Here is a 26763-nt window from a genome sequence, read left to right as displayed (position 1 = left end):
ACAGACTGCAGAGGCCGCTGCTGACCAGAGTCGCGCCGCCCCAGAGTGGCGTCGTGACAACGCAGGAGTGCCTTCTGCAGTTGTATAGGGCTCTGGTAAGACCACACCTGGAGTATTGTGTTCAGTTTTGGTCTCCTAATTTGAGGAATGACATCCTTGTGATTGAGGCAGTGCAGTGTAGGTTCACGAGATTGACCCCTGGGATGGCGGGACTGTCATATGAGGAAAGATTGAAAAGACTAGGCTTGTATTCACTGGAGTTTAGAAGGATGAGGGGGGATCTTGTACAAACTTATAAAAGGACTGGACAAACTAGATGCAGGAAAATTTTTCCCATTGTTGGGTGAGTCCAGAACCAGGGGCCACAGTCTTAGAATAAGGGGGAGGGGGGAGAGGGCATTTAGGACGGAGGTGAGAAAACTTTTTCACCCAGAGAGTTGTGAATTTGTTGAATTCCCTGCCACAGAGGGCAGTGGAGGCCAAATCACTGGATGGATTTAAGAGAGAGTTAGATGAGCTCTATGGGCTAGTGGAATCAAGGGATATGGGAGAAGGCAGGCACGGGTTATTGATTGAGGACGATCAGCCATGATCACAATGAATCATGGCTCAAAGGGCCTAATTGCGTCCTCCTGCATCTATTTTCTATGTTTCTAAGTCTGTGAATGTCCTTGAGCGGCCCAGCCAGAACCTGGACTTGAACCCGATCGAATATCACTGGAGGGACATTAAAATAGCTGTGCATCGACTCTCCCCATCCAACCTGAGAGAGCTTGAGAGGATCTGCAGAGAAGAATGGGAGAATTACCCAAATATAGGTGTGCCAAGCTTGTAGCATCATACCCAAGAAGACTTGAGGCTGTAATCACTGCCAAAGGTGCCTCAACAAAGTACTGAGAAAAGGGTCTGAATACTTATGTAAATGTGATATTTCAATTATTTCTATTCAATTACTTAGCAAAAATTTCTAAACAGCTGTTTTTGCTTTTTTATTATGGGGTATTGTGTGTAAATTGATGATAAAAAAAAATTTAAAAACATTTCAGAGGAAGGCTGCATCGTAACAAAATGTGAAAAAAGTGAAGGGGTCTGAACACTTTCTGAATGCACTATCTGCCCTCATGTTTTAGATTCCCCAATCCTGGGAAAAAGACTGTATTCACCCTATCGATACACCTCATAATTTTATGCACCCTTATAAGATCATCCTCAGCCTCTTGGGCACCAAGGAATAAAGTCCTAGCTTGTCCACTCTCTCTATATAGTTCAGACCCAAGAGTCCTAGTAAAATTTCTCTGTATTCTTTCCAGCTTAATGGCATCTTTCCTGTTATAGGGCGACCAAAATTGAACATAAAACTTTAAATGTAGCCTCACAAACGCCTTGTGCAACAGCAACATGAACTTTCAACTTCTATACTCAATTCCCTAACTGACAAAAGCCAATGTGCCAAAAGCATTCTTCAAAACCCTATCTACCTCAGAATCCATCTTCAGGCAGCTATTTACTATTACTTTATTCATTATGCTACTACCATCAGTTGTGTCATCAATGAGGATAAGTGAGCCAGTACCTTCAGCACCCATACATGCCCAGGCCATAACAACCCCACCACCGTGTTTCACAGATGAGGTGGTATGCTTTGGATCTTGGGCAGTTCCATCCCTCCTGTATACTTTGCCCTTGTCATCACTCTGATATAAGTTAATCTTCAACTCATCTGTCCAGAAGACCTTTTTCCAGAACTGTGGTTGCTCTTTTAAGTACCTCTTGGCAAACGGTAACCTGGCCATTCTATTTTTGCGGCTGACCAGTGGTTTGCGTCCTGCAGTGTAGCCTCTGTATTTTTGTTCATGAAGTCTCCTGCGGACAGTGGTCATTGACAAATCCACACCTGACTCCTGAAGAGTGTTTCTGATCTGTCGGACAAATGTTTGGGGATTTTTCTTTATTATAGAGAGAATTCTTCTTTCATCAGCTTTGGAGGTCTTCCTTGGTCTGTCAGTCCCTTTGCAATTAGTAAGCTCACCAGTGCTCTCTTTCATCTTAATGATGTTTCAAACAGTTGATTTTGGTAAACCTAAGGTTTGGCTGATAACAGTTTTATTCTTTTTTCTCAGTCTCATAATGGCGTCTTTGCCTCTCATTGGCACAACTTTGGCCCTCGTGTTGATAAACAGCAATAAAAGTTTCCAAGGGTGATGGGAAGACTGGAGGAAAGACTAGGTGCTGAGAGCTCTCTTACTTCTGCATTAAGGAGGCAATTAAACACATCTGAGCAATTACAAATGCCTGTGAAGCCATGTGTTCAAAACATTATGGTGCCATGAAATCGGGGGACTATGTATAAACACAGCTGAATTTCTACATGGTGAAACCAAAATGTATAAAAATGGCCTTTAATAAAATCTATTTTACAGAGGTAGACAAAAATGCTGGAGAAACTCAGCGGGTGAGGGGCGAAGGAACAGGTGACGTTTCGGGTAGAGATTCTTCCTCAGACTAATGTGGGGGGGGGGACGTCACCCATTCCATTTCTCTAGAGAAACTACCTGTCCCGCTCCAGCATTTTGTGTCTATCTTAGATGGGACATGTTGGTCAGTGTGGGCTAGTTGGGATGAAGCGCTTGTATCCATGCTGCATGTCTCTATGACTATGACCACATGGTGCATTCTATGACAAAGCCAATTCTTCATCCAGTTTGGCAGCTTGTTGTGGACCTCATGCTATCTAACCTCCCAGAGCAGCCCACTATGTGAGCCTTATCGCAAGCCTTGCAGGAATCGATATAGACTGTGTCTACCTGGCCCATTAACCTGCTTGGTTACTTCATCAAGTTTAAATTCATGAGAAACCATGTTGGCCATCTCTAATTAACCTACCTTTCCAAATGCATGTATATCTTATCCCTCAGAATCCTCTTCAGTACCTTTCCTCCCACAGATGTACGCAGCTTACTAGTCTATAGTTCCCAGGTTTCCTTTGCAGCCCTTCTCAAATAAAGAACAACATTAGCCACCCTTCAGCATCTTACCGTGTCCAATGATGATTCATATATTGCAGCCAGGGCTCCTACAATTTCTACACCTTTCCATGTGTCTATGTTCTATATTTGATCAGACTCAGGTTATTTATCTCTCATTATACTTTTTAGGATATCCAGCACCCCCTCGACTGAAATACAAACTGTTTTCTGAACATTTCTATTAACTTTCCCAAGTTCCCTCGTCTTCATGACGTCGTCCAGGGTAACGATCGTAGGAGAAATATTTATTGAGGACTTGGCCATCTCCTGCGGCACCACATGTAGTCGCCAAGTTTGGGTTCTAACAAGCCCTACGCACTCCCCAGTTACCATTTTCCCCTTAATATACATAAAATCACCGAACTCTCCTCAATCTCATCAGCCTGAGCTATTTCATGCCCCCCCCCCCCCCCCCCCCCCCCCCCCCCCCCCCCCCCCCCCCCGATTTTGTTCTTAAGTATGTTCCAGAGGTAGTTTACAAGTGGCTTACAAGAACCATCCCAGGGATGATTGGGTTAACATATGAGATACGCTTGATGGCTCTGGCCCTGTACTCACTGGAGTTCAGAAAGATAAGGGGGGGGATCTCATTGAAACCTACCAAATAATGAAAGGCCTAGATGGAGTGGATATGGAGAGGATGTTTCCAGTTGTGGGAGTCTAGGACCAGAGGGCACAGCCTCATAATAAAAGGACGTACCTTCAGAATGGAGATGAGGAGGAATTTATTTAGCCAGAGGGTGGTGAATCTGCAGAATTCATTGCCACAGATGGTGATGGAGGCCAAGTAATTCGGTATTTTTAAAGCAGAGATTGATAGGTTCTTGATTGGTAAGGGTGTCAAAGATTACACGGAGAAGGCAAGAGAATGGGATTGAGAGGCAAATATAGATCAGCCATAATTGAAGGATGGAGCAGACTCGATTAGCCAAATGTTCCTTGGTCTTATGATCTCAATCTCTCCAGGGATACACAGTTGAGACTAAGTGTATCCCTCACCTATTCCTTCTCCTTTTTCCTGACCAGAGCCTCAATTTCTTTCATCAGGTAAGGTTCTTTACTCCTACATGTCTAGTGCTTTGCTCTCACAGGAACATGCAGACATTGAACTCTCATTATCATACTTTTGAAAGCATCCCATTTTCTGGATGTTTCTTTGCCTACAATCTACTCCAAACAATTTTGCCACTTCCTGCCGAATACCTTCAAAGTTGGCCTGCCCAATTTAAAACTTTCACTTGTGGACCAGCCTAGTCGTTATCCATAACTATTTTAAACTATTTTAAAGCTCATAGATCTCTGATCCCAAATTAATCACCCACTGTGATTTCAGTCACTTTCCCTCCCAATTCCCTACAAGTACGTCAAACTTTCCCTCTGCATATTGCCCGAGGACATTTTCCTAAATGCACTTGACAAATTCCAGCCCATCTACATCCATGGGAACCACATAAGTCTATATCACGAAAGTTAAAATCCTCGCCGATGACAGCCCTATTGGTCTTGCAGCTGTCTGAAGAATAATTTGGAGATCGTGATCACAACTCTATAAATGTTAAGACTGTCTTGAAAAAGGACAGGTCTAGATGTTGGAGGAAGGTATTTAATTGGGGCAAGGTCGATTACAATGTCATTAGGCAGGAGCTAAGGAGGGTAGAAGGGGAGCAGTTGTTATTGGGCAAGTCCACAGATGACATGTGAGGATTGTTTAAAGGATCGGCATAAGGAGGAATGATAAGGACACCAAAGTAAGAATGCCGTGGATGACCAATGAGGTTGTAGACTTAAAGCAGAGATTGATACATTTTTTATTAGTACGGTTGACAAAGGTTATGGGGACAAGGTGGGAGAACGGGGTTGAGAGGGAAAGATAGATCAGCCATGATTGACTAGCAGAGTAGACGCGGTGTACCTAATGGCCTTATTCTGCTCCTATGACATGAACTTAATCAGGAAGAAAAAGGAATCTTATGTCAGGTTTAAGAAGGTTGCACCAGTCAGGACATGAGGAATATAAAGCAAAAGGGAAAGAACTCGTGGGCTATTAGAAGGGCCAAAGAGGTCCATGAAAAGTCATTGGGGACTTGCATCAAGGAAAATACCAAGACTTTGTCAAAAACAAGAGGATGACCATGGAGAAAGTAAGATCACTCAAGGATATAAGAATGTACAAGATATGATTAGCAAGTTTGCAGATGACACTATAGTAGATTGTATCATAGACAATGAAGATGGCTATCAAAAATGACAATCGATTCTTGATCAGCTAAACAAGTGGTGGACATTACTCCACCAGGTGGCGCCAGCAATGGCTGTCTCGCCAACAGTCTGTCTGTCTCTTCCTTCTTTGTTGTTTTTTAACTATGTGTTAAATGTATGTTTTAGTGTTCTTTAGCTTGTTTTGTGTGGGGGAACTTATTTTAATCTCTTATGATACGGAAAAAAGTTGCATCTCCGTCGAGGTATCTCCGGAGTTGGTGGCCTTTGCTGGAAACTGACTTCGGCAGCTCCAACCGCAGAAGCCTGCAGGACTTACCATCGTGGAGCTGGCGATCCCTGTCGGGATTGACTTTGGAGCTCCAATCACGGGTGCCTGCAGACTTTAACCGTGGAGCTTGCAGTCTATGCTTAGAGACCGACTTCGGGAGCTCCAAGCCGCAGGAGCTTCAACCGCCCCAACGCGGTACCTTCGATTACCACGACGCGGGACCTTCGATCGGCCCGACGCAGGGGTTTCGATCGTCGGTTGCTGGTGCTTCGATCGCCCCAACTGCAGATGGCTCATCTTCCCCGACCGCGGGAGAATAAAGAGAGAATGTGGGAATCCGCTGTGGTGGATGTTTATGTTAACTTTTATGTAGTTCTGTGCTTTTGCTTTTTTTTTTAGTAAGGCTGTATGGTAATTCGAGTTTCACTGTACGTGCTTCCGCACCTCAACATTTTTTTTTCCTTAAATAGAATCCCAAATTTCCTGGAATTTGATAGTATTTCCTGAAATTTAAACCTTCGCCAACTGTGCATGGGCAGACACTGCGCAGGGAGACGCCTTCATTTTGCTTTCCTATCGTGTCACCGGCGCCATTTTCAATTGTGACGCGGCTGATGGGCCTCCCCCAACTGGGCGTAAATATACTTTTTTTCCCCAAATCATCCCGCGGGCCGGATTGGACCAGGCATGATATTCACCTCCACAGTAGGAAGTATTGGCCGAGGGTCCAGGAGGCCGGCTAGCCCCCCGGCGGGGTCCAGGGCAGCACCCCGGTGGGCGTTGTCCCCTGAAGCTCCAGCGTTTTCAATAAATTGAAAGTGATTCCCAAGCTTTCTGCTGGTAGTTTACATAGCAGAAGCTTAATTTTTTTCTGACACATAACCAGTAAAATAACCCCTAAAAGATAAATATTTCATGAAATAAATGACTTAATACAGCTAAAAAATCTTTACAAAAAAAAAGTCACCTGAAATCTCTTTGCCTAGCACTGTGTGCAAACAGCACAGAAAACATGATTGATAAACCGATGACATAAGTAACATTACCTAAACTCTAGTTTGACTTCCTCTTTGCCTGACACTTTATTTTTGTAAACGAGCTCAACGTGGCTTCCCTGTGCTTCTTTCTTGCCAGTTGAGCTGCTAACATGTTCCTTTCTCTTGGCTTCTGCAGCCAGCTTCTGCTTCAGTAAGGGAAGCTTATCCAGCATTGTGCTGCCGCTGCTGAAGCTCCGGAGTGTTGGGCCTGCTGCTTTAACATCGGAGCTGTGGTTTGCTGAGCTTCCAGCGCGGGTGGTGCTGACTTCAACGTCACGGAGTCCTGGGGCCCTTTGCCGAGGGCCACCAGCGTTGAATCTCCACCTGTGGACTTTGGGAGCCACGGACTCCGGTAGGTGGTGGCCGATTCGGATGTCCAAGCCGCTGAGGATGTCCTCCAGTCCCGACGTCGGACTTCCATCACCCCGGCGAGTGGGGGACTCCCGAACCCCCCACTGTCGCCTGAACATAGCGGCGACATTGGGGGGTTCGGGAGTCCCCCCGACCACGGGAGGCCAACAGAGGAGGATGACTGAATTTTGGAGCCTTCCCTCACAGTGGGAAACTTTGATCCCGCTGTGTGGGGATGTCTGTGTTAAAGCATATCGTGTTCTGTGCTCTTTATTATTTGTATGGCTGTATGGCGACCACACATTTCACTGTACCAATTGGTACATGTTCCAAATAAATGTATCGTATCTTGCATTAGTTTGACCTCCAAAAATGCTACACCTCGCACTTATCTGCAATAAAGTCCATTAACAATTCCTCAGCCCACATGATCAAAATCCTGCTGTAATTTTTCAGATCTCAGTCAGGGTATTGTATAGACTTTGGAACATTATGTTACAGTTGTTGGTGAGGTCACATTTGTAGTTTTGGTCACCCTTCTACAGGAAGGATGGCATTAAGCTGGAAAGACTGCAGAGAAGATATACAAGGACGTTACCAGAACTTGAGGGGCTGAGCTATAGGGAGAGGTTAGGCAGACTAGGAAGTTATTCCTTGGAGCGCAGGAGACTGTGGAGTGATCTTATAATATCATGAGGGGAAGAGACAGGGTAAATGCATAAAGGTTTTTAACCTGAGTGGGGGAATCAAGAACCAGTAGACATAGCGTTAAGGTGAGTGGGGAAAGATTTAATAGGTACATGTGGGGCAACCTTTTCACATGGAGGGTATTGGGTATGTGGAATGAGCTGTCAAAAGAAAGTAGTTGAGACAGGTACTAATACATCATTAAAAAGACTCTTGGACAGGTACATGGATGGAACATTTAGAAGATTTAATTTAGTTTAATTTTGAGATAAAGCGCGGAAAACAGGCCCTTCGGACCTCCGAACCCACACAGATTCCCATATACTAGCATTATCCTATACACGAGGGGCAATTTACAATTTTTACCAAAGCTTATATGTCTTTGGAGTGTGGAAGGAAATCAGAGAAAACCCACAGGGAGAACGTACAAACTATATTGGTCAGAATAATGATCAGAATCAATCCCGGGTCTCTGGTACTGTAAGGCAGGAGATATACCATCGTGCCACCCAAAGTTATGGGCCAACTGCAAGCAAATGAGGCTAGCTTAGATGGGGCATGTTCGTCTGAAGGGCCTGTTTCCATGCTGTATGACTAAATGAAAATTAAATAATTATTAAGTCAGTGGCTGTTTACTAGATATTCTGAAATTCTATCATGTACACTCATTAAAATGACATAATTATCACAATTCTTGCTTGTGTTAGAAAGTGTTTACATCGGGAAATATTTCAATTTAACTAGATACCAAACTTCCAAAAACGAACACTTTTGCGATTAATTTCATAATAGCATTCATGAATTCCTATTGTATATACTATTTATACCCTACGTGTTACCGTCATAATATAACAGAATTTACCTTGGAAGCCTGTCTGTGCCACCGTAAACATTCTGGGTATGAGTCAAAGGTCACATAGTAGGTTTGTCCTTGTTGCCCAGCGGAGCTGAACATGAGGCAGTATTGTCGTCTTTTTACTTCTTCAACCTATTTAGAAAACAAGTCATATTTAATTTATTTAAAATAAATAGCAATAAAATGCAAATTTTAATCCAGCACATTGATCTTTAAACTCTGCAAAAATTGGCGACGTCTAGTGTATCAGCAAAATATACATTTGCTCAGTGTTTTTTTTTGTCCACGAGCTATAGGGACATTTTGCTTCAGAACTGAATAACCAAGAATCAATTCACAAACTAGTGCAGATTCATTCCAGTGTACAACGGTACAGAAACAGCAAATTACAAGGCATTTTTTATCTACTCGCCTATCTATAATTTTCTCTATTTCTATCACTCTACTCACTGCGAGAAGCAGCTTGTGGCCATCATTACATTTCCAAGAGGAACTGTCCATTATTTAATCGTGATTAGGGCAATGGCGCAGACTGACTTTTATAGGATAATTGCAGGTAACTCTGCGTGTAGAGGATATGTAGAGGACTCTACTAGAGAGGATGCAACACTCGACCACCTGTTAGGGGAGGAGGGAGAGCAACTGCCTGAAAACATAGTAGGGGGAAGACTTCAGCACTGGTAACCATAATTCAATTAGTTTTAAAATAGCTACAGAAAACGATAGAATATGTAGACAAATTAAAGACCTAAATTTGGGCAACCAATTTTGAAGGGATTATGCAGGAACTAGCAGAGGTAGATTGGGAGATGCTTTTTTCCAAATCGTCAGGTAAGTGCAAACATTTGTAAAGGAGGATTGGAGAATTCAGGGACAGCACATTCCAGTGGGAGTGAAGGCAAGGGCAGCAGGGAACAATGGCTGAAAAGAGAATTGGAGGCTCTAGTCAGAAAAAAGGAGGCAGATATCAGGTACAGGCAAATAGGTTCAAGCAAATGACATGAGACATGCAAGAAATGTAGTAGTGCACAAAGGGAAATTAGGAAGTAAAAAGAGGATGTGAGCCTGCTCAGACACAAGAAATTCCTATGAGATTCTACAGGTATACCAAGAACAAAAAGGCAAGAAGGGAGAGAATAGGGCCCCTTAAGGATCAATACTGTCATCTACTGGTCAACCCAAGTGTTAAATGAATATTTCTCATCTATATTTACTGAAGAGAATGTTATGAAAGTAAAGGAATTGAGGCAAATGAGTAATGACATGTTGGACCACAACATTAGGATGTGGGGGCTTTGGGTGCAGAAGAGTTTTACCCCATACTGCCTGAAGTAAAGGGTTTCAGGTGCAAGGAATGGATAAACTTTGATTATTTTCTCTGTAATGTTAGAAGGTTGAGGAGAGTCAGAAGTATATAAAATTATGAGGGACATAATTGAGTAGACAGTCAGAACCTTTTTTCCAGGGTGGAAATGTCCAACACTAGAGGGCATAGCTGCAATAGCTGCTTTTTTTACACAGAGTGGTGGAGGCATGGAACGCATTGTCAAGGGTGTTGGTGGAGGCAGATGCAATAGTGGTGTTTAAGAGCTTTTGGATAGGCACATGGAAATGCAGGGAATAGACGAATATGGATCATGTGCAGGCAGATAAGATTAGTTCAGCCAGGCATCATTCCCTGGTTCTGGAATCTCACAACATCGGGAACATTTTTCCTGCATCCAGCCAGTCCAATCCTTTAAGAATTGTATATGTTTCTATAAGATTCCCTCTCATCCTAAATTCCAGTGAATACAAGCCCAGTCAACCTATTCTTTCATCACGTCAGTCCCGCCATCCCGGGAATTAACCTGGTGAACCTACGCTGCACTCCCTCAATAGCAATAATGTCCTTTCTCAAAACAGGAGACTAAAACTACACACAATGCTCCAGGTGCGGTCTCACCAGGACCCTGTACAACTGCAGTAGGACCTAGCTCCTTGTTCCTAAACTCGAATCTTCTCACAATGAAGGCAAATATGCCATTAGCTAATTACTGATGTACAAGGACACCCAGGTTTTGTTGCACAAACTCTTTTCCTAATCTGACACCATTCAGATAATAATCTACCTTCCTATTCTTGCCACCAAAGTGGATAACCTCGCATTTATCCACATTATACTGCATCTGCCATGCACCTGCCCACTCACCCAACCTATCCAACTCACCTTGCAGCCTCATAGCATCCTCCTCGCAGCTCACACTGCCACCCAGCTTTGTATCATCAGCAAACTTGGAGATGTTACATTAAAATTCCCTCGTCTAAATCGTTTATATTGTAAATAACTGGGGTCCCAGCACTGAGCCTTGCGGCACCCCACTAGTCACTGCCTGCCATTCTGAAAAGGACCCGTTAATTCCTACTAGAAACATAGGAAACTAGGTGTAGGAGTAGGCCATTCAATATGATCATGGCTGATCACCTAAAGTCTCTTTGCTTCCTGCCAACCAATTCTCTATCTATGTCAATACCCTACTCCCAATATCATGTGCTCTTATTTTGCACACTAAATTAAGTATGTAATATGATGTAAATATTATGTAAGGTAGACAGAAAATGCTGGAGTAACTCAGCGGGACAGGCAGCATCTCCGGAGATAAGGAATGGGTGATGTTTTGGGTCGAGACCCTTCTTCAGACTGATGTCAGGGGAGTGAGTGGTACAGAGATAAAATGTAGTCGGAGACAGTAAGACTAGTAGGAGAAATGGGAAAGGGGAGAGGATGGAGAGGGAGGGAAAGCAAGGGCTACTTGAAGTTAGAGAAGTCAATGTTCATACCGCTGGAGTGTAAGCTGGGGTGGAAGATTGCAACCTTTGCGTGATCCGCCCTGCTTCGACTAATGCAATCAATTCGACGTGCACAAACGGAAAATCAAATAGAACAAGTTGTCCTACAACTTTAGGCTGTGCACGCCACACGAAAGAAGAAGAAGAGTGTAAGCTACCAAGTGAAATATGAGGTGCTGTTCCTCCCATTTGCACTGGGCCTCACTCTGACAATGGAGGAGGCCCAGGACAGAAAAGTCAGTGTGTGAATGGGAGGGGAAGTTAAATGTGTTGAGCAACCATGAGATCAGGTAGGTTTATGCGGAGGTGTTCAGCGAAATGATCGCCGAGCCTGCGCTTGGTCTCGCTAATATACAGGGGTCCACACTTGGAACAGCGGATACAGTAGATGAGGTTGGAGGAGGTGCAAGTGAACCTCTGCCTCTCCTGAAAAGACTGTTGGGGTCCTTGGATAGAGTCGAGGGGTGAGGTATAGGGACAGGTGTTGCATCTCCTGCGGTTGCAGGGGAAAGTACCAGAAAAGTACCTGGGGAGCGGTGGTTTCGGTGGGGAGGGACGAATTGACCAGGGAGTTGCGAAGGGAACGGTCTCTGCGGAAAGCAGAAAGGGGTGGAGATGGTAAGATGTGGCCAGTAGTGGGATCCCGTTGGAGGTGGCAAAAATATTGGAGGAGTATGTGTTGTATGCGACGGCTGATGGGGTGGAAGGTGAGGACAAGCGGGACTCTGTCTTTGTTACGAATGGGGGTGGGGTGGAAGGGGGAATAAGAGCGGAGCTGCGGGATATCAAAGAGACCCTGGTGATAGCCTCACCCATAATGGAAAAGGGAAACCCCCGTTCCCCAAAGAACGAGGACATCTCCGATGACCTGGTATGAAAATTTTCATCCTGGGCGCAGATGTGACGTAGATGGAGGAATTGGGAGGAGGGGATGGAGTCTTTACAGGGAGCAGGGTGGGAAAAAGTGTGGTCTAGATAGCAATGGGAGTCAGTAGATTTGTAATAGATGTCTGTCAATAGTCTATCTCCTGTGATGGAGATGGTGAGATCTAGAAACGGTATGGAAATGTCGGAGGTGGTCCCAGTGAATTTGAGTGCAGGATGGAAATTAGTTGTGAAGTCGATGAACTCAGTGAGTTCTGCATGGGTGCAGTAGGTAGCACCGATGCAGTTGTCAATTTAGCGGAGGTAGGATGGAGTCGAGGAATGCGGAAATTAATTCAGTGGGACAGGATCAAGCGAAAACAATTTGGCTGCCAGGGGTTTGTGTATTTTGGGGAGAAGGTAAAATCGGCCGTCCGGGGCTGGGGAACAATAAGGTTGGAGGTTTTGGAGGGCAGACAGCCGGATGTAATGAAATCAGAAATGGTGTGTGATTTAGGCATGTTTATCTGTGGGATTATGGTCCAAGGAACATTATGTAACTCGCCTACTTCGAGCGTCAGTCACAAGCACCATTGTTTCATTGCTAATTGGAAGAGACAGATCATTAAATTCCCAGGCAGATCTTGGATGAAGAGACTGCAATTAAGGAGCACTCATTGGTTAGTTGTACTTTGATCAATAGATCGCTGAGCTCACATGACGTTGGTAATTAGAGAGAATCACGCAGGTGGAAACAGGCACTTTGGCTTAACTTGCCCAGCCCGACCAACATGCCTCATCAACATTAGTCCCACCTGCCTGCATTTGGCCCATATCCCTCTAAACCTATCCTATCCATGTACCTGTCCAAATGTTTTTCAATGTTGTGATAGTACCTGCCTCAACTACCTCCTCCGGCAGCTCGTTCCATATACCTAGTATCCTTTGTGTAAAAAAGTTGCCCCTCGGGTTCTAGTTAAATCTTTCCTCACTCTCCTTAAACCCATGTCCTCTGGTTCTTGATTCCCCTACTCTGGGTAAAAGACTCTGTACATTTACCCTATTTATTCCTCACGTAATCTTATACGCCTCTATAAAAGCACCCCTCATCTTCCTGAACTCCAAGGAACAAAGCTTAGGCCCTCAAGTACTGGCAACATCCTCCTAAATCTTCTCTGCACCCTTTCCAGCTTAACAACATCTTTCCTATAACAAGGTGATCAAAACTGAACACAATACACTAAATGTGGCCTCACCAATGCCTTGTACAACTGTAACGACCTCCCAACCTCTATACTCAATATGTGTAGGAAGGAACTGTAGATGCAAGTTTAAATTGAAGATATACACAAAAAGCTGGAGTAAATCTGGAGAAAAGGAATAGGTGACATTTTGGGTCAGGTCTGGAGAAAAGTCTTGACCCAAAACATTACCAATTCCTTTTTTCTGGAGGTGCTGTCAGACCCGCTGAGTTACTCCAATGTTTTGTGTCTATCTTCTTTTGTTAATACTCTGACTGATGAAGGACAATGTGCCAAAAGCCTTTTTGACCACCATATCCACCTCTGACACCACTTTCAAGGAACCATGGACTAGCACTCCTAGATTCATCCGCTCTACAACATTCACTAGAGCCTTGACATTCACTGTGTACTTCCTGCTCTGGGTAACCTTTCCAAAATACAACACTTCTGTATTAAACTCCATCAACCATTCCTCAGCCCACCTACCCAGCCAATCAAGATCCTGCTGTAATTTGTGACAACCATTTTCACTATCTACAATACCACCCACAGTCTGAAGAAAGGTCTCAACCCAAAACAAACCCATTCCTTCTCACAGAAGATGCTGCCTGTCCCGCTGAGTTACTCTAGTTTGTTGTGTCTATCTTAGGTTTAAACCAGCCTCTGCAGTTCCTTTTTACATATACACCACCCACTTTAGTATCATCTGCAAACTAAATAATCATATCTTGTACGTTCTCATCCAAATCATTGATATAGATGACAAACAGCAATGGGCTCAGCACCGAACCTCGAGGCACACCACGAGTCACAGAACTCCTTAGTAGGTTTCTATTCTAGAGGTCGTGACTTGGAAATGCTTGAATTTGTCTTGAGTGTTGACACAGAAATTTGCATAACACAGTGTTGCCCTAGGCTAACAAGCAACCTTTAAAACTTTGTCGATGAATTGATATTTAATCTTCCATTGGTGCTCACAAAGAATACAAATCACAGGAAATATTTACTGGGATAAGCAGCAATAAATGAAGTAGACATAAGAAACTGCAGACACAGTAGCACAGCGGTAGAGCTGCTGCCTCACAGCGCAAGGGTTCGTATGTTGTCCCTGTGATCGCGTGGGTTTTCTCCGGGTGCTCCGGTTTCCTCCCACTCTCCAAAGATCTACAGGTTAATTGGCTTCAGTAAAATTGTAAATTGTCCCTAAAGTGTAGGATTGTGCTAGTATACGGGGTGATCGCTAGTTGACGTGGACTCAATGGGCCTAAGGGCCTGTTTCCGTACAGTTTCTCTAAAGTATAAATAAAGTGAGAGGAGCAAGATTTAACTGGAACCTGAGGGGCAATTTTTTTGTTCAGTATGTGGTGGTACCAAGCTGCTAGTGGGAGGCGTTGAGGCAGGTACTATACTAGTAGGTACTAGATTTAAAATACGCTAGGAGAGGTAAATGGATATGAAAGGTTTAAAGGGATATGAGCCACGCTCACCCAAATCAGACCAGCTTAGATCCACTATGTATTTCCAGCATTTTGGTTTAGTTTAATAGTTTAGTTCAGAAATTCAGCACGGAAACAGGCCCTTCGGCCCACCGAGTCCGCACCGACCAGCGATCCCTCCTACACTGACACTAATCCTATACACACTGGGGACAATTTACATGTATACCAAGCCAATTTATCTATGAACCTGTACGTCTTTGGAGCTTCGGAGGAAACCGAAGACCTCAGAGAAAACCCACACAGGTCATGGGGAGAATGTATAAACCCCGTACAGACAGCACCCGTAGTCAGGATCAAACCCAGGTTCCAGGTCTCTGGAGCTATATACCGCTGCGCCACCGTGCTGCCCTGGCTTTAATTTTACATTTCCAGGGAAGGTATGGTCTTCATTATCGCTTTCTTCAAAGGTATCTTAGAACCAAAACTGGCAAATTTATTGACATGAGAATCAATTTTAAAAAAAAACAGAACGTGATTTAAGGTTACAAATTATTCTTGAATCAATTCCAATATGTCCATGATCTTCTGACAATTGTTCCATATTCATTAGTAATGGATAGAAAATCCCCCACAATTTAACATTAGCCAACAGCTGCTTGTACTTGTGCATTTCAGCAGCCAAAGCATATGAAGACTTTTACCCCCAATGCAGCGGTGAAAGGGGAAAGGATGCACAGGAATTGAAAACCTCTAGAATGAAGAAATAAAATGCAGATACATATGCCACTGAAAGTAAAGATAGCTTTCCTCTTCGAGTCATAGTTATACAGCACAGAAACTGGCCATTCTGCCCAACTTGCCCATACCAACCATGATGCCCCATCTACACTATCCCACCTGGCTGCATTTGGCCCATATCACTCAAAACCTTTCCTATCAATATACCTGTCCAAATGTCTTTTAAATATTGTTACAGTACCTCAACTACCTCCTCTGGCAGGTTGTTCCATACACCCACCATTCTTAGTATGAAAAAGTTGCCCCTCAGATCCTATTAATTTTTTCCCCTCTCGCCTTAAACCTATTCTTGATTCCCTTACTCTGGGTAAATGTTTGTGCATTCACCCTATCAATTCTTCTCATGATCCTCCAAGGAATAAAGTATTAGCCTGCTCAACCTCTTCTTATAGTTCAGCTCCTGAAGTCTTGGCAACATCATTGTAAATCTCCTCTGCACTCTTTCCAGCTTGCCAACATCCTTCCTATAGCAGGATGACCAAAACTGAACATAATGGAGTAAACCCTTGTTATTATGGACCTCTTTATAATGGATTTTGGTTATAGTGGATGGAGCGTCCCCACAATAATCAGACACCACTGTCTCTTTAAAAACACGGGGCTGCTAGTTAATACTACGGAAGCCATTGCAGGACATAGATTGAAGTAGGCATCCAATTAGCTGAGCAAGAGGCAGAGTACCAAATAAAAAGGCAAGAGCACCTTTTTAGGGCAACTACATTGAGGCAGAGTGCCGTGTTCATGAAAAGTGCAACAAGAGGTTTCGGAGAGAAGAGCAGAGGACAAGAGTGCTGACCCATGCAGTTCAGAGCAGAGCAGAGGCATGCATGAAGTGTAGAAAGGAATTGTTGGATATACATAAAGGAGGCATGCTGGATCACGCAATATGCTGTAGCTGTACAATGTGGGAGCTAGTGAAGCCCATGGAGATTCCCGGTGACCACATCTGCAGCAAGTGTTGGTTTCGAAGAACGTAAGCTTAAAGTTGACATCCTAGAGTCATCGGGTATTTTTGAGGTGAAGAGTGACAGATCCTTGATTAGGAAGGGTGTCAAGGGTTATGGAGAGAAGGCAGGAGAACGGAGTTGAAAGGGAAAGAGAGATCATCCACGATTGAATGGCAGGGTAGTCAATGGGCCGAATGGCCTACTGCTGCTCCTATGACATGAACTTCTCAACAATGTAGCAGACAGCCTTTAGTATTTTTAGCTTGCAGTAATAAAAATAATATTTTACCTGTTAAAAAGATCTTTGTATACGTAACATGCTAGGCAGGTGTCTTTGAAAAGTGAACCGGGGGGGGAGCAGTTGGTCTTAGACTGAGTCATAGAGCATGGAAACAGGCTCATCGAACCAATTTGTCAACGCCGACTTACATGCCACATCTCCACTAGTTCCACCTGCCCGCGCTAGGCCTCTAACCCTAACCTATCCATTATCCAGTTCAAATGTCTCTCAAAGATTACGATTGTACCTGACTCAACTACCTCCTTCAGCAGCTCATTACATACACCTACCACACTTTGTATAAAAACGTTACCCTTCGGGTTCCTAGTAAATCTTTCCCTCCCTCGCTTTTTTAAACCTATGTCCTCTAGTTATCGAAGCCTCTTCTTTGGGCAAAAGACTCTGTGCGTTTGTGAGATTTGTGTATTCGTGAGACACAATCTCCCATACAAAATTGTGCTGACTATGTCTAATCAGTCCTTGTTCATCTGGACTATTCCTCTGCAGAGTACTCTAGGGATAGGCTATACATGCACTTGGATGGACAAGGGCTGATTAAGGATAGTCAACATGGTTTTGCATGTGGGATGTCATGTCACAAATCTGATTTGAGCTTTATGAGAACGTGACAAAAAAAGTTGATGAAGGCAGAGCCGTAGACGCTGTATACGTGGATTTAACAACGTTCTGCATGGTAGGCTACTCTAGAAGGTTAGATCCCATGGAATTCAAGGAGTGATAGCTGAATAGTTAGAAAATTGGCTTCCTGGAAAGCAACAGAGGGTGATGGTGGAAGGCTGCTTTTCGGACAGGAGACCTGTGACGTGTCAGGGTTGGTGCTGGGGCCATATCTTTTCCCTCAGAATGCTCACATGTAACTACCACAGATGATAGGCTAGTTGCTCTATCATTCCCAGGCTTTTCCTTCAGCCCTTCTTAGAGGTACAGCATTAGTTGGCCACCCTCCAGTCTTCCAGCACCTCATCTGCATTTCATAATATATATATATCCAGGGTTCCTACACTTTCTTCTCCAGCTCCCCTGAATGACCTTTGATATATCTGATCAGGCCTGGAAAATGTATCTATCTTCATATGCCTTAGGATGTTCAGCACCTCCTCAACCATAATACAGACTGTCTTATATAACTTACCCAATCCAGATAACTTAATCCAAATGTCGGGTGCATGTTGATTATTGTGGAAAGCTCTACAAAATGTGTTCACAAAAATGACTAGTCAATAGGAAAAAGCTGGAAGCAAGATCATATACTCAATTTAAACTCTCAAACCTTACTGGTACCAGTTCTGAAGCTCGGACATCTGATCCCAGAAGGATATGATTTTCACTCTTAAGATGGGGGGGGGGGGGGGGGGGGGGGGGGAGACACAGAATCTGTGGAAATATGTAGGGACCATCCCGATAATGTATAAGGTATTCTGCAAGGCTCAAAATAAACCTGCAATGTTGTATGCTGGGCTTCTTTCACTGAAGTTAGAATATCTGGAGAAGATTTGGTGGCAGTTTTCAACTTACAACTCAAATTAGAGCAAACAATGCTGAAGGCTGATCTCTAATAGTTCGTAAATGCAGTGTTTGCATGCGACAGAGAAAGTAATCAAGTCTTTTGTGGTTGTTTTGCACAGAAATCTAGGATCTAATGCTAAATCAGGTGCCAAAAGTCTGTCTCGTCCATTCCTTCTTTGTGTTTTATAGTATGTGTTAAATATATGTTTGAGTGTTCTTTAGCTTGTTTTATGTGGGGGTGGGGGGGGGGGGGGGGGGGGGGGGGGGGGGGGGAGGGAAACTTTTAAAAATCTCTTCAGTGGAGATGCTTTTTTTTCCGTATCGTATCTCCGTTTGCACTGTGTAGTTGGTGTCCTTTGCTGGAGACCGACTTCGGGAGCTCCAAACGCGGGACTTACCATAGTGGAGCTTGCAGGTGAGGCAGCATCTATGGAGCGAAGGAAATAGGCGACGTTTTGGGTCGAGACCCTTCTTCAGACTGATGTGGGGGTGCGGGGAGCGGGAAGAAGAAAGGAAGAGGCGGAGACAGTGGGCTTTGGGAGAACTTGGAAGGGAGGGGAAAGAAGGAGAAACCAGGGACTACCTGAAATTGGAGAAGTCAATGTTCATACCGCTGGGGTATAAACTACCCACGCTCCTCCAAATTACAGTGGGCCTCACTCTGGCCATGGAGGAGGCCCAGGACAGAAAGGTCAGATTCGGAATGGGAGGGGAACTGAAGTGCTGAGCCACCGGGAAAGGTATAGAGGCAGAGAGGAGGGGAGGTGGGGGGGGGAGGCAGAGAGGGAAGGGGGTAGAGAGGGGGGAGGGGGGCAGAGAGGGGGCCAGAGACTCGGTGGCCCTCTCCCCCCCCCCCCTCTCCACGACCCCTTCTCCTCCCCCCCTCTCGACATCCCCCTCCACCCCCTCTCCACCCACCCCCCCCCCCCCCGTCTTTCTTTCTCTGCCTCAGGGAGGGAGTAGAGAGGGAGGGGGAGGGGGTAGAGGCAGCAGCTACCGAAGTCGTAGAGCACAAGCTTCTCCATCAGGCGTCGGCCCCAAGCTAGGCTGCGGGCGTCGTTGACCAGAGCGAGGCCTGCAGCGCTCTCCGGACGGTGAAAAATAGCGGAGGGCCTGCCGTTCGTGGCTTCCGCGAGGGTAAGCACACTCACCAGCGTGACAGTCGATTGGGCGGGGGAGACTGAGAGGAGGTCGTCCCGGTCGTGTGACGGGCGCGACGACGACTTTTCAACTGCGCTTGCAATAACGACCGCCGACACCATGTTGTTGAACTTGAAGAAGCCCAGCGGAGCATGCAGCACGACTTGATCACGTGTTCACGGGCTTCAATCCAGTGCCCTGGGGGGGGGGGAGGGCGGCTAGGCCACGTAACTCACAGCTCGATGCTGAGCGAGGAGCAAAGGCATAGTGACGTAATGCAGCTGGCTTCAGCAGTTAGATTTTAAAACCATTTTAGTAAAAAACTCACGAAATAATCAACCAAATTTTCAGATGAGGAGATTTTTGAAATCATGAGGTAAATCTGTCGGTCAGTAGTCTATCACCTCTCCCTCCGTAACTCCCTGGTCAATTTGTCCCTTCCTACTCAAACCACCCCTCCCCTTGCAACCGCAGGAAATGCTACACTTGTCGCTTTACCTCCCCCCTTGACTCCATCTAAGGACCCAAGCAGTCTTTCCAGGTGCTCCAACCTCATCTATTGCATCCGCTGCTCCAAGTGTCAGCTGCTCTACACCGGTGAGACCAAGCGCAGGCTTGGTGATCGCTTCGCCCAACACCTCCGCTCGGTTTGCAATAACCAACCTGATCTCCTGGTGGCTCAGCACTTCAACTCCCCCTCCCATTCCGAATCCGACCTTTCTGTCCTGGGCCTCCTCCATGGTCAGAGTGAGGCCCACCGAAAATTGGATGAGCAGCACCTCATATTTCGCTTGGGTAATTTACACCCCAGTGGTATGAACATTGACTTCTCCAATTTCAGATAGTTTCTGCTTCTTTCCCCTCCCCTTCCCAGCTCTCCCACAGCCCACTGCCTTCGCCTCTTCCTTTCCTCTTCCCACCCCCACCCCCACATCAGTCTGAAGAAGGGTCTCAACCCGAAACGCCTATTTCCTTCGCTCCACAGATGCTGCCTCAGCTGCTAAGTTTATCCAGCATTTTTGTCCACCTTCGATTTTCCATCATCTGCAGTTCCTTCTTAAACATAGTGGAGCTGGCGGTCCCCGTGCCAGGGATCGACTTCAGAGCTCCAACCACCGGAGCTTGCGGACTTTAAAATCGTGGAGCTCGCGGTCTCTGGTTAGAGACTGACTTAGAGCTCCAAGCTGCAGGAGCTTCGACCGCCCTGACGCGTGAGAATAAGGAGGAAGAAGATTGGACTTTATTGCCTTCCATCACAGTGAGGAATGTGGGGAATCCACCGTGGTGGGTGTTTATGTTAACTTTTATGTAGTTGTGTGTCTTGTTGCTTTTTTTAGTTTGGCTATATGGTAATTCGAATATCACTACCTTAATTGGTACACATAACAATAAAAGACCTTGAACCTTAAATCTCTCTCACATGCAAACACTGCAGTTATTAACCATGTAAACACAATTTCTGCTGTAATACCATACATAATAATCAATCGCGTCATTTCTCATGTACCATTAGTACTATGCTTATTTGTTAAGAACATGGTACACTAAACCAGCCTTCAGATGTACATACTTTAGAATACCAGCTGCGTCAGAATAGGGTACGGTAAGACATGATTTCTTACCTTGCCTCCAGTGAGAGGAAGTACATGCATTTTTCCCATCTGGCAATCCTTTACTGAAGACACGATTAGACAGGTACCACAAAGAATAACTTGGCGTTCTGACCATTTGTGCAAATGAGTTTTTCCTTTTCGAACACTGAACACACCGGATAGAAGGATTTGATCCAGTTGCTCTATGCTACTTGGCTTTCCTTAAGAGATACAGGAAATAAAAAGAGTCCAAATACCTCTCAGAATTATAGTGAACAACTGTATTGAACATGCAGCACATTACCAGCAGACCGATAAAACAAATAACTCAAAATCTTACACTTAATGGCACATGGATTTCATAGACATATTCCAAGATTAGTTTGTTAGCTTTCATGAAAGAAATCAGAATCCAAATACTTTATGAATTGTAACATGGTCATTACATTCACTAAAAACCTGACAGTCATGGAAGTCTCAAATTAATCATCAGCATCAGTTTTGACCCAGATTAATAATAATCTACCTCTACACATGGAAACTATTATGGTGAATTGGCGAGTCATGATTTCATGCATTCAAAAACTAGGTTGACACTTCAATGCAGTAAAACGCAAAAAAAAAATCATTACAATTAAACAAAGTCTCAGTTTAAATTTAGTGATGCAGTACTAATCTACATTGACAAGGTTTAAAATGAACACAGTAATTTAGTAAAACAGAGTTCCTGTTGCAGATTTTAAATTTCTGCTCAATTTTTATATAACCTGGACCTGGTGGCTAATTATAACGAATCCCCGTTTAATTTTAAAACAATGATTTCTGACTTTAATTCCTTTTTCTTTTGAAAGCTTTGCACGTGGAAAAGCCCACGTGTATAGGCCTTTACCTAACTGCCTTGAATCACAGTATTGAATTCTTGGGTAACAAGTTCTAGGATTCAGATCCAATGGAAAAAGTGACATTGTGATTTGGAAGTGAACATCAGGTACAAAATGTTACTTCTTTTTCGCGCAAGTTACAACCTTGCCGACAAACTACAGTATATTTTATAGATGGTATAATATTTTAATCACAATATGCTAGTGGTGGCAGGAATGAATGATACCATTGCAGCAGGCTGCATGCTGAATGATATCAAATTTATTGGGTAATTTGGATATGCACCATAAAAGGGGTGATTACGCCAGCAGGCGCCTGAATTGTGTCTTCTAGATGGTAAGTCAGAGGCAGGTTACTAGACATGCGGCTCCACCTATGTGGTTGTGCGCTGCTATGTTTTTGGCCATAGAGTCATATATTTTGGAAGCAGGTCCTTCGGTGCAACTTGCCCACTCACACCAACATGATCTAATTAGTCCCACCTACCTATGTTTGCCCCATATCCTTCTAAAACATTCCTATCCATGTACCTGTCCAAATGTTATTTTTAATGTAGGGATAGTACCTGGCTCAAGTACGTCCTCTGGCAGTTCTTTCCATATACCCATCATCCATTGTGTACTAAGGTTGCCCCCCAGGGGCCTATTAAATATTTTCCTCCCTCACTGTAAACCTATGTCCTCTGGTTCTTGATTCCAATACTCTTGGTAAAAGACCATGCATTTACCCTACCAATTCCTCTCATGGTCATATACACCCCTATAAGATAACCCCTCAACCTCCTGCACTCCATGGAATAAAGTTCTAGCCTGCTCAACCTCTCCCTATAGTTTAGGCCCTCGAGTCCTGGCAACATCCTGGTAAATCTTTTGTGCACCCTTTCTAACAACATCTTTCATAACGGTGACCAAAACTCAAAATGTGACCTTCCCAATATCTCTATGCTTATAAAACTCTGATCTTGGATGTGTATTTATTTGTGTGTGTGTTTGTGTGTAATCGCATCTTCGCGAAAAAACGACGCGGTAACATTTTTACATATTCCGGTAGAGATTTTTCCCGTGGAGGCCAAAGTCTACTCATCTGAAAAGTTCATGCTTCATTTCTCAAGTTATTACTAAAAATGTTCAAAAATCTGACAAAACTTTGAATTTAAAAATGACTGCCTTTCGCTGATGACGTCACAATGGGTCTGCGTGCTGTTCTTCCTCGCGCTACGAGTGACATCATATGAATAATATTAATATAATATCAAGGGGGGGGCGTGTTAGTGTGTGTGTGTGGGGGGGGTGGTTAGTGTGTGTGACGCCGCAGGCCGCCCCTCCTCCCGCAACCGCGCATTGAGGGGATGGGACCCAACGGGTCCCACTTGGTCTAGTATTATATAAAAATAACATGACCTTCCAACTTCCATACTCAATACTCTGACTGATAAAGGCTAATGTGCCGAAAGACCTCTTGACCACCTTATCTACCCATGACGCAACTTCCAAGGAACTATGCACCTGCACTCCTAGATCCCTCTGCTCTACCACACTCCAGAGCACTGCCATTCATTGTGCAGGTCTTGCCCTGATTTGACTTCCTAAAATACAATATCTCACACTTTTCTGTATCCTCCATTCCTCAGCCCACCTGCCCAACCTATCAAGATCCTACTGCAATTTTTGACAACCATCTTTGCTATCTGCAATACTTCCCAGTTCAGCGTTATCTGCAAATTGTTAATCATGCCTTGTACGTTCTCATCCAAATCAACGATAGAGGTGACAAACAGCAATGGGCCCAGCACTGAACCCTGAGGCACAACACAGGCCCCCAGTCCGAAAAACAACCTCCATTATCGCCCTCTCCTTGCTTCCATGAAGCCAATTTTCTATCCAGTCAGCTACCTCACCTTGGATCCCATTTGTTCTAACCTTCTAGAACAGCCCTCCATGCAAAACCTTGTCAAATGCCTTGCTGAAATCCATGTATACAGCTCTGCCCTCATCAACCTTTTTGGTCACATCTTCAAAACACTCAGATTCATGAAGCACAATCTCCTACAATATACTATGCTAACTATCCCTAATCAGCCTCCACGTCCATCTAAATGCATGTATATCTTTTCTCTCAGAATACCTAATCACTTTCCGACCACAGATGTTAGAATCACTGGCCTCTAATTCCCAGGCTCTTTCCTGCAGTCCTTCTTGGAGGTACAACATTTTCCACCCTCCAGTCTTCCGGTGACTCACCCAATTTTAATGACGACTCATATATCTCAGCCAGGACACCTCTAGCAATTTCCTCCCTATCTTCCCAGTGTCCTTGTATCTATCTGATCAGGCCCAGGAGATTTGTCTACCTTCAGGTGCGTTAGGATCTTCAGCACTTCATTGACTGTAATATCGACTGCCCCAAGTTCCCAGGTCCTCATGTCTTTCCCCACAGTAAAAACCGAGGAGAAATACTCATTAAGGACCTTGCCCATCTCCTGTGGCTCCACACAGAGTTGACTGCTTTGTTTCCTGAGGGGCCCTATTCTCTCTCTGGTTACCCTTTGTCCACGAACATATATTTATAAAATCTCTTAGAAGCATCCTTGATATTATCTGCCAGAGCAATGTCCTGACCCCCTTTGCCCTCCTCGTGTCTTTTTATGACGTGCTCCTCAGTTCCCGAAGCTCTGCCAGGGATACACTTGATCCCAGCTGAATATACCTGTCCCATGCCTCCTTCTTATTCTTGACCAGTGCCTCAATTTCTCTCATCATTAAATCTTCCTTACTTCCACTCGCTTTTCCCTTCACTGTAACAGGAACATACAAGTCCTGGGCTCTTGTCAGCACACTTTTAAAAACATCCAGACGTTCCTTTTCCTTCAAACAACCTGCTCCAATCAACTTTAGTGAGTTCCTGTCTAATATCTTCAAAGTTGGCCTTGTCACAATTTAGAATTTTAACTTATGGGGGCGCTCTATCCAGAACTGTCTTAAACCTAAATGAATGGTGGTTGCTGGTCCCTAAAGGCTCATCCACAAACACTTCATCCACTTGTCCTTCCCAATTTGCTAAGACTCGATCCAGCGTTGCCTCTCCCATGTAGGGCCCACTACATATTGCCCGAGGAAGCTTTCCTGAACACATTTGACAAATGCTGCCCCTTCTAAGCATTTTGCACTGTGATATTCAGTCAATATTCGGAAAGTTAAAATCCCCCACTACGACAACCTCATTAGCCCTGCAGCTGGCTGCAATCCTCTGGTATACTTGCGCTTCTAATTCACGTAGTTTATTTGGGGGCCTGTAGTACACCCCCATGGTGATCATCCCTTTATTTCTCAGCTCCACCCATAAAGCCGAATCATTCCTAACCACTGCCTTGACATCCTCCTTAATCAATAAAGCAACACCTCCTCCTCTTTTATCCCCACCTCTATCTTTCCTAAAGCATTTGTATGCTGGAAGATTAAGCTGCCAGTCCTGTCCTTCTTAACCAGGTTTCTGTAATGGCCACTATGTCCCAGTCGCATGTATCTATCCATGCTCCTCGTTCATCTGCCTTACCAGTCAGGCCATTCGCATTAAAATAAGTGCAATTCAAACCAACAGTCCTTCCTCGCTCCCTGCCTTTTTCCTGTCTATTGTATCCATTAAACGTTCATCACTATCCAGCACATGGCACTGGTAGCAATTCAAGGATCATTACCTTGGAGGTCCTGCTTTTTTGCCTTTACGTAACCCCCAATAGGGAGGTTTCACGGCAGTCGGGTCACGACCCATGACCCGCACTGTTGCTACGCTACTCCAAATGGAGTACGCGCGATGAACTGCAGGTAGGCACTTACCATTGTTTCCAGCGTAGCGGGTCCGTTAAAACCCGCTGAAATTGTCAATTTTTGCGCTGTAAATAATTATGGAAATCGGGATAAGCCTGTGAGACATTTAGCCTACTTCAGAATTCCAAAAGTGAGGAGAAATAACGGTAGATAGAAGCGAGAGCTGAAGGGACAACAACAGCCAGAGTGCTTGACGAACATTGGCCGTTTGCTCACTGCATTTCATCAACTAAGGCATTATTTGTGTTTTTTCTTGATTTCTTTGGCATCTAAAAAGTTTCAGAAGTGATAAATCTGGCTGTAATTTTTTTTAAACGCCCATGGTTCTCATGGGTTTTTACCTACAAAATGAATACGCATCTGAAGAAAAATTTACAGCCAGATTTATCACTTCTGAGAATTTTAGATGCCAAAGGAATCAAGAAAAAACACAAATAATGCCTTACTTGATGAAATGCAGTGAACAAACGTGATAATTCCCAATATTTTCAATGTTTACCAAGCACTTTAGCTGCTGTAGTCCCTTCAGTTCTCGCTTCTCTATACCTTCATTTATCTTCACTTTTGGAATTAAAGTTGGGTACATGTCCCTCACACTTACCCCGACTCCCACAAATTTTTTCGGCGCAAAAATTCAACATTTTGGTGGTTTTTAACAGGTAGGAAAGTACGCATTTCTAGCATTAATAACATATACCGGAAATGACGGATGTCTTCCAGTTGGATTTAGCGGCTCCGTGCGTCGAGCCCTATGACCCAGTGACCTTTCGTGCAACCACCCTATACTAATGTTGCAGAACCTCATTCCTTTCCCTACCCATGTCAATTGTGTCAACATGCACGACGACCTCCGGCTGTTCACCCTCCCCCTTGAGGATGTCATGCAGCTGCTCTGGCATCATGGAGGCAGCGCACCATCCTGGAGTCTCATCTGCTGCCATAAAACCTCCTG

At 44.4% G+C, this 26763-nt stretch overlaps 1 protein-coding gene across 1 annotated transcript in view; it reads right to left on the bottom strand.

The window, feature by feature from the left end:
• Nucleotides 1-26763, bottom strand: part of LOC129705477 (PH domain leucine-rich repeat-containing protein phosphatase 2-like) — a 159437-nt gene that overhangs the window by 76993 nt on the left and 55681 nt on the right. The window contains exons 4-5 of the mRNA XM_055649067.1: nt 21136-21326; nt 8452-8577 (exon numbers count right to left, since the gene is read on the bottom strand). Of these exons, the coding sequence (XP_055505042.1) occupies nt 8452-8577; nt 21136-21326 (317 nt within the window). The remainder of the gene's footprint in view (nt 1-8451; nt 8578-21135; nt 21327-26763) is intronic.

The sequence above is a fragment of the Leucoraja erinacea genome, chromosome 17 (assembly GCF_028641065.1).
Source record: "Leucoraja erinacea ecotype New England chromosome 17, Leri_hhj_1, whole genome shotgun sequence".
NCBI classification, from domain to species: Eukaryota; Metazoa; Chordata; class Chondrichthyes; order Rajiformes; family Rajidae; genus Leucoraja; species Leucoraja erinaceus.
The sequence above is the reverse complement of the archived record's forward strand: the minus strand, read 5'-3'. Positions and strand labels throughout refer to the sequence as shown.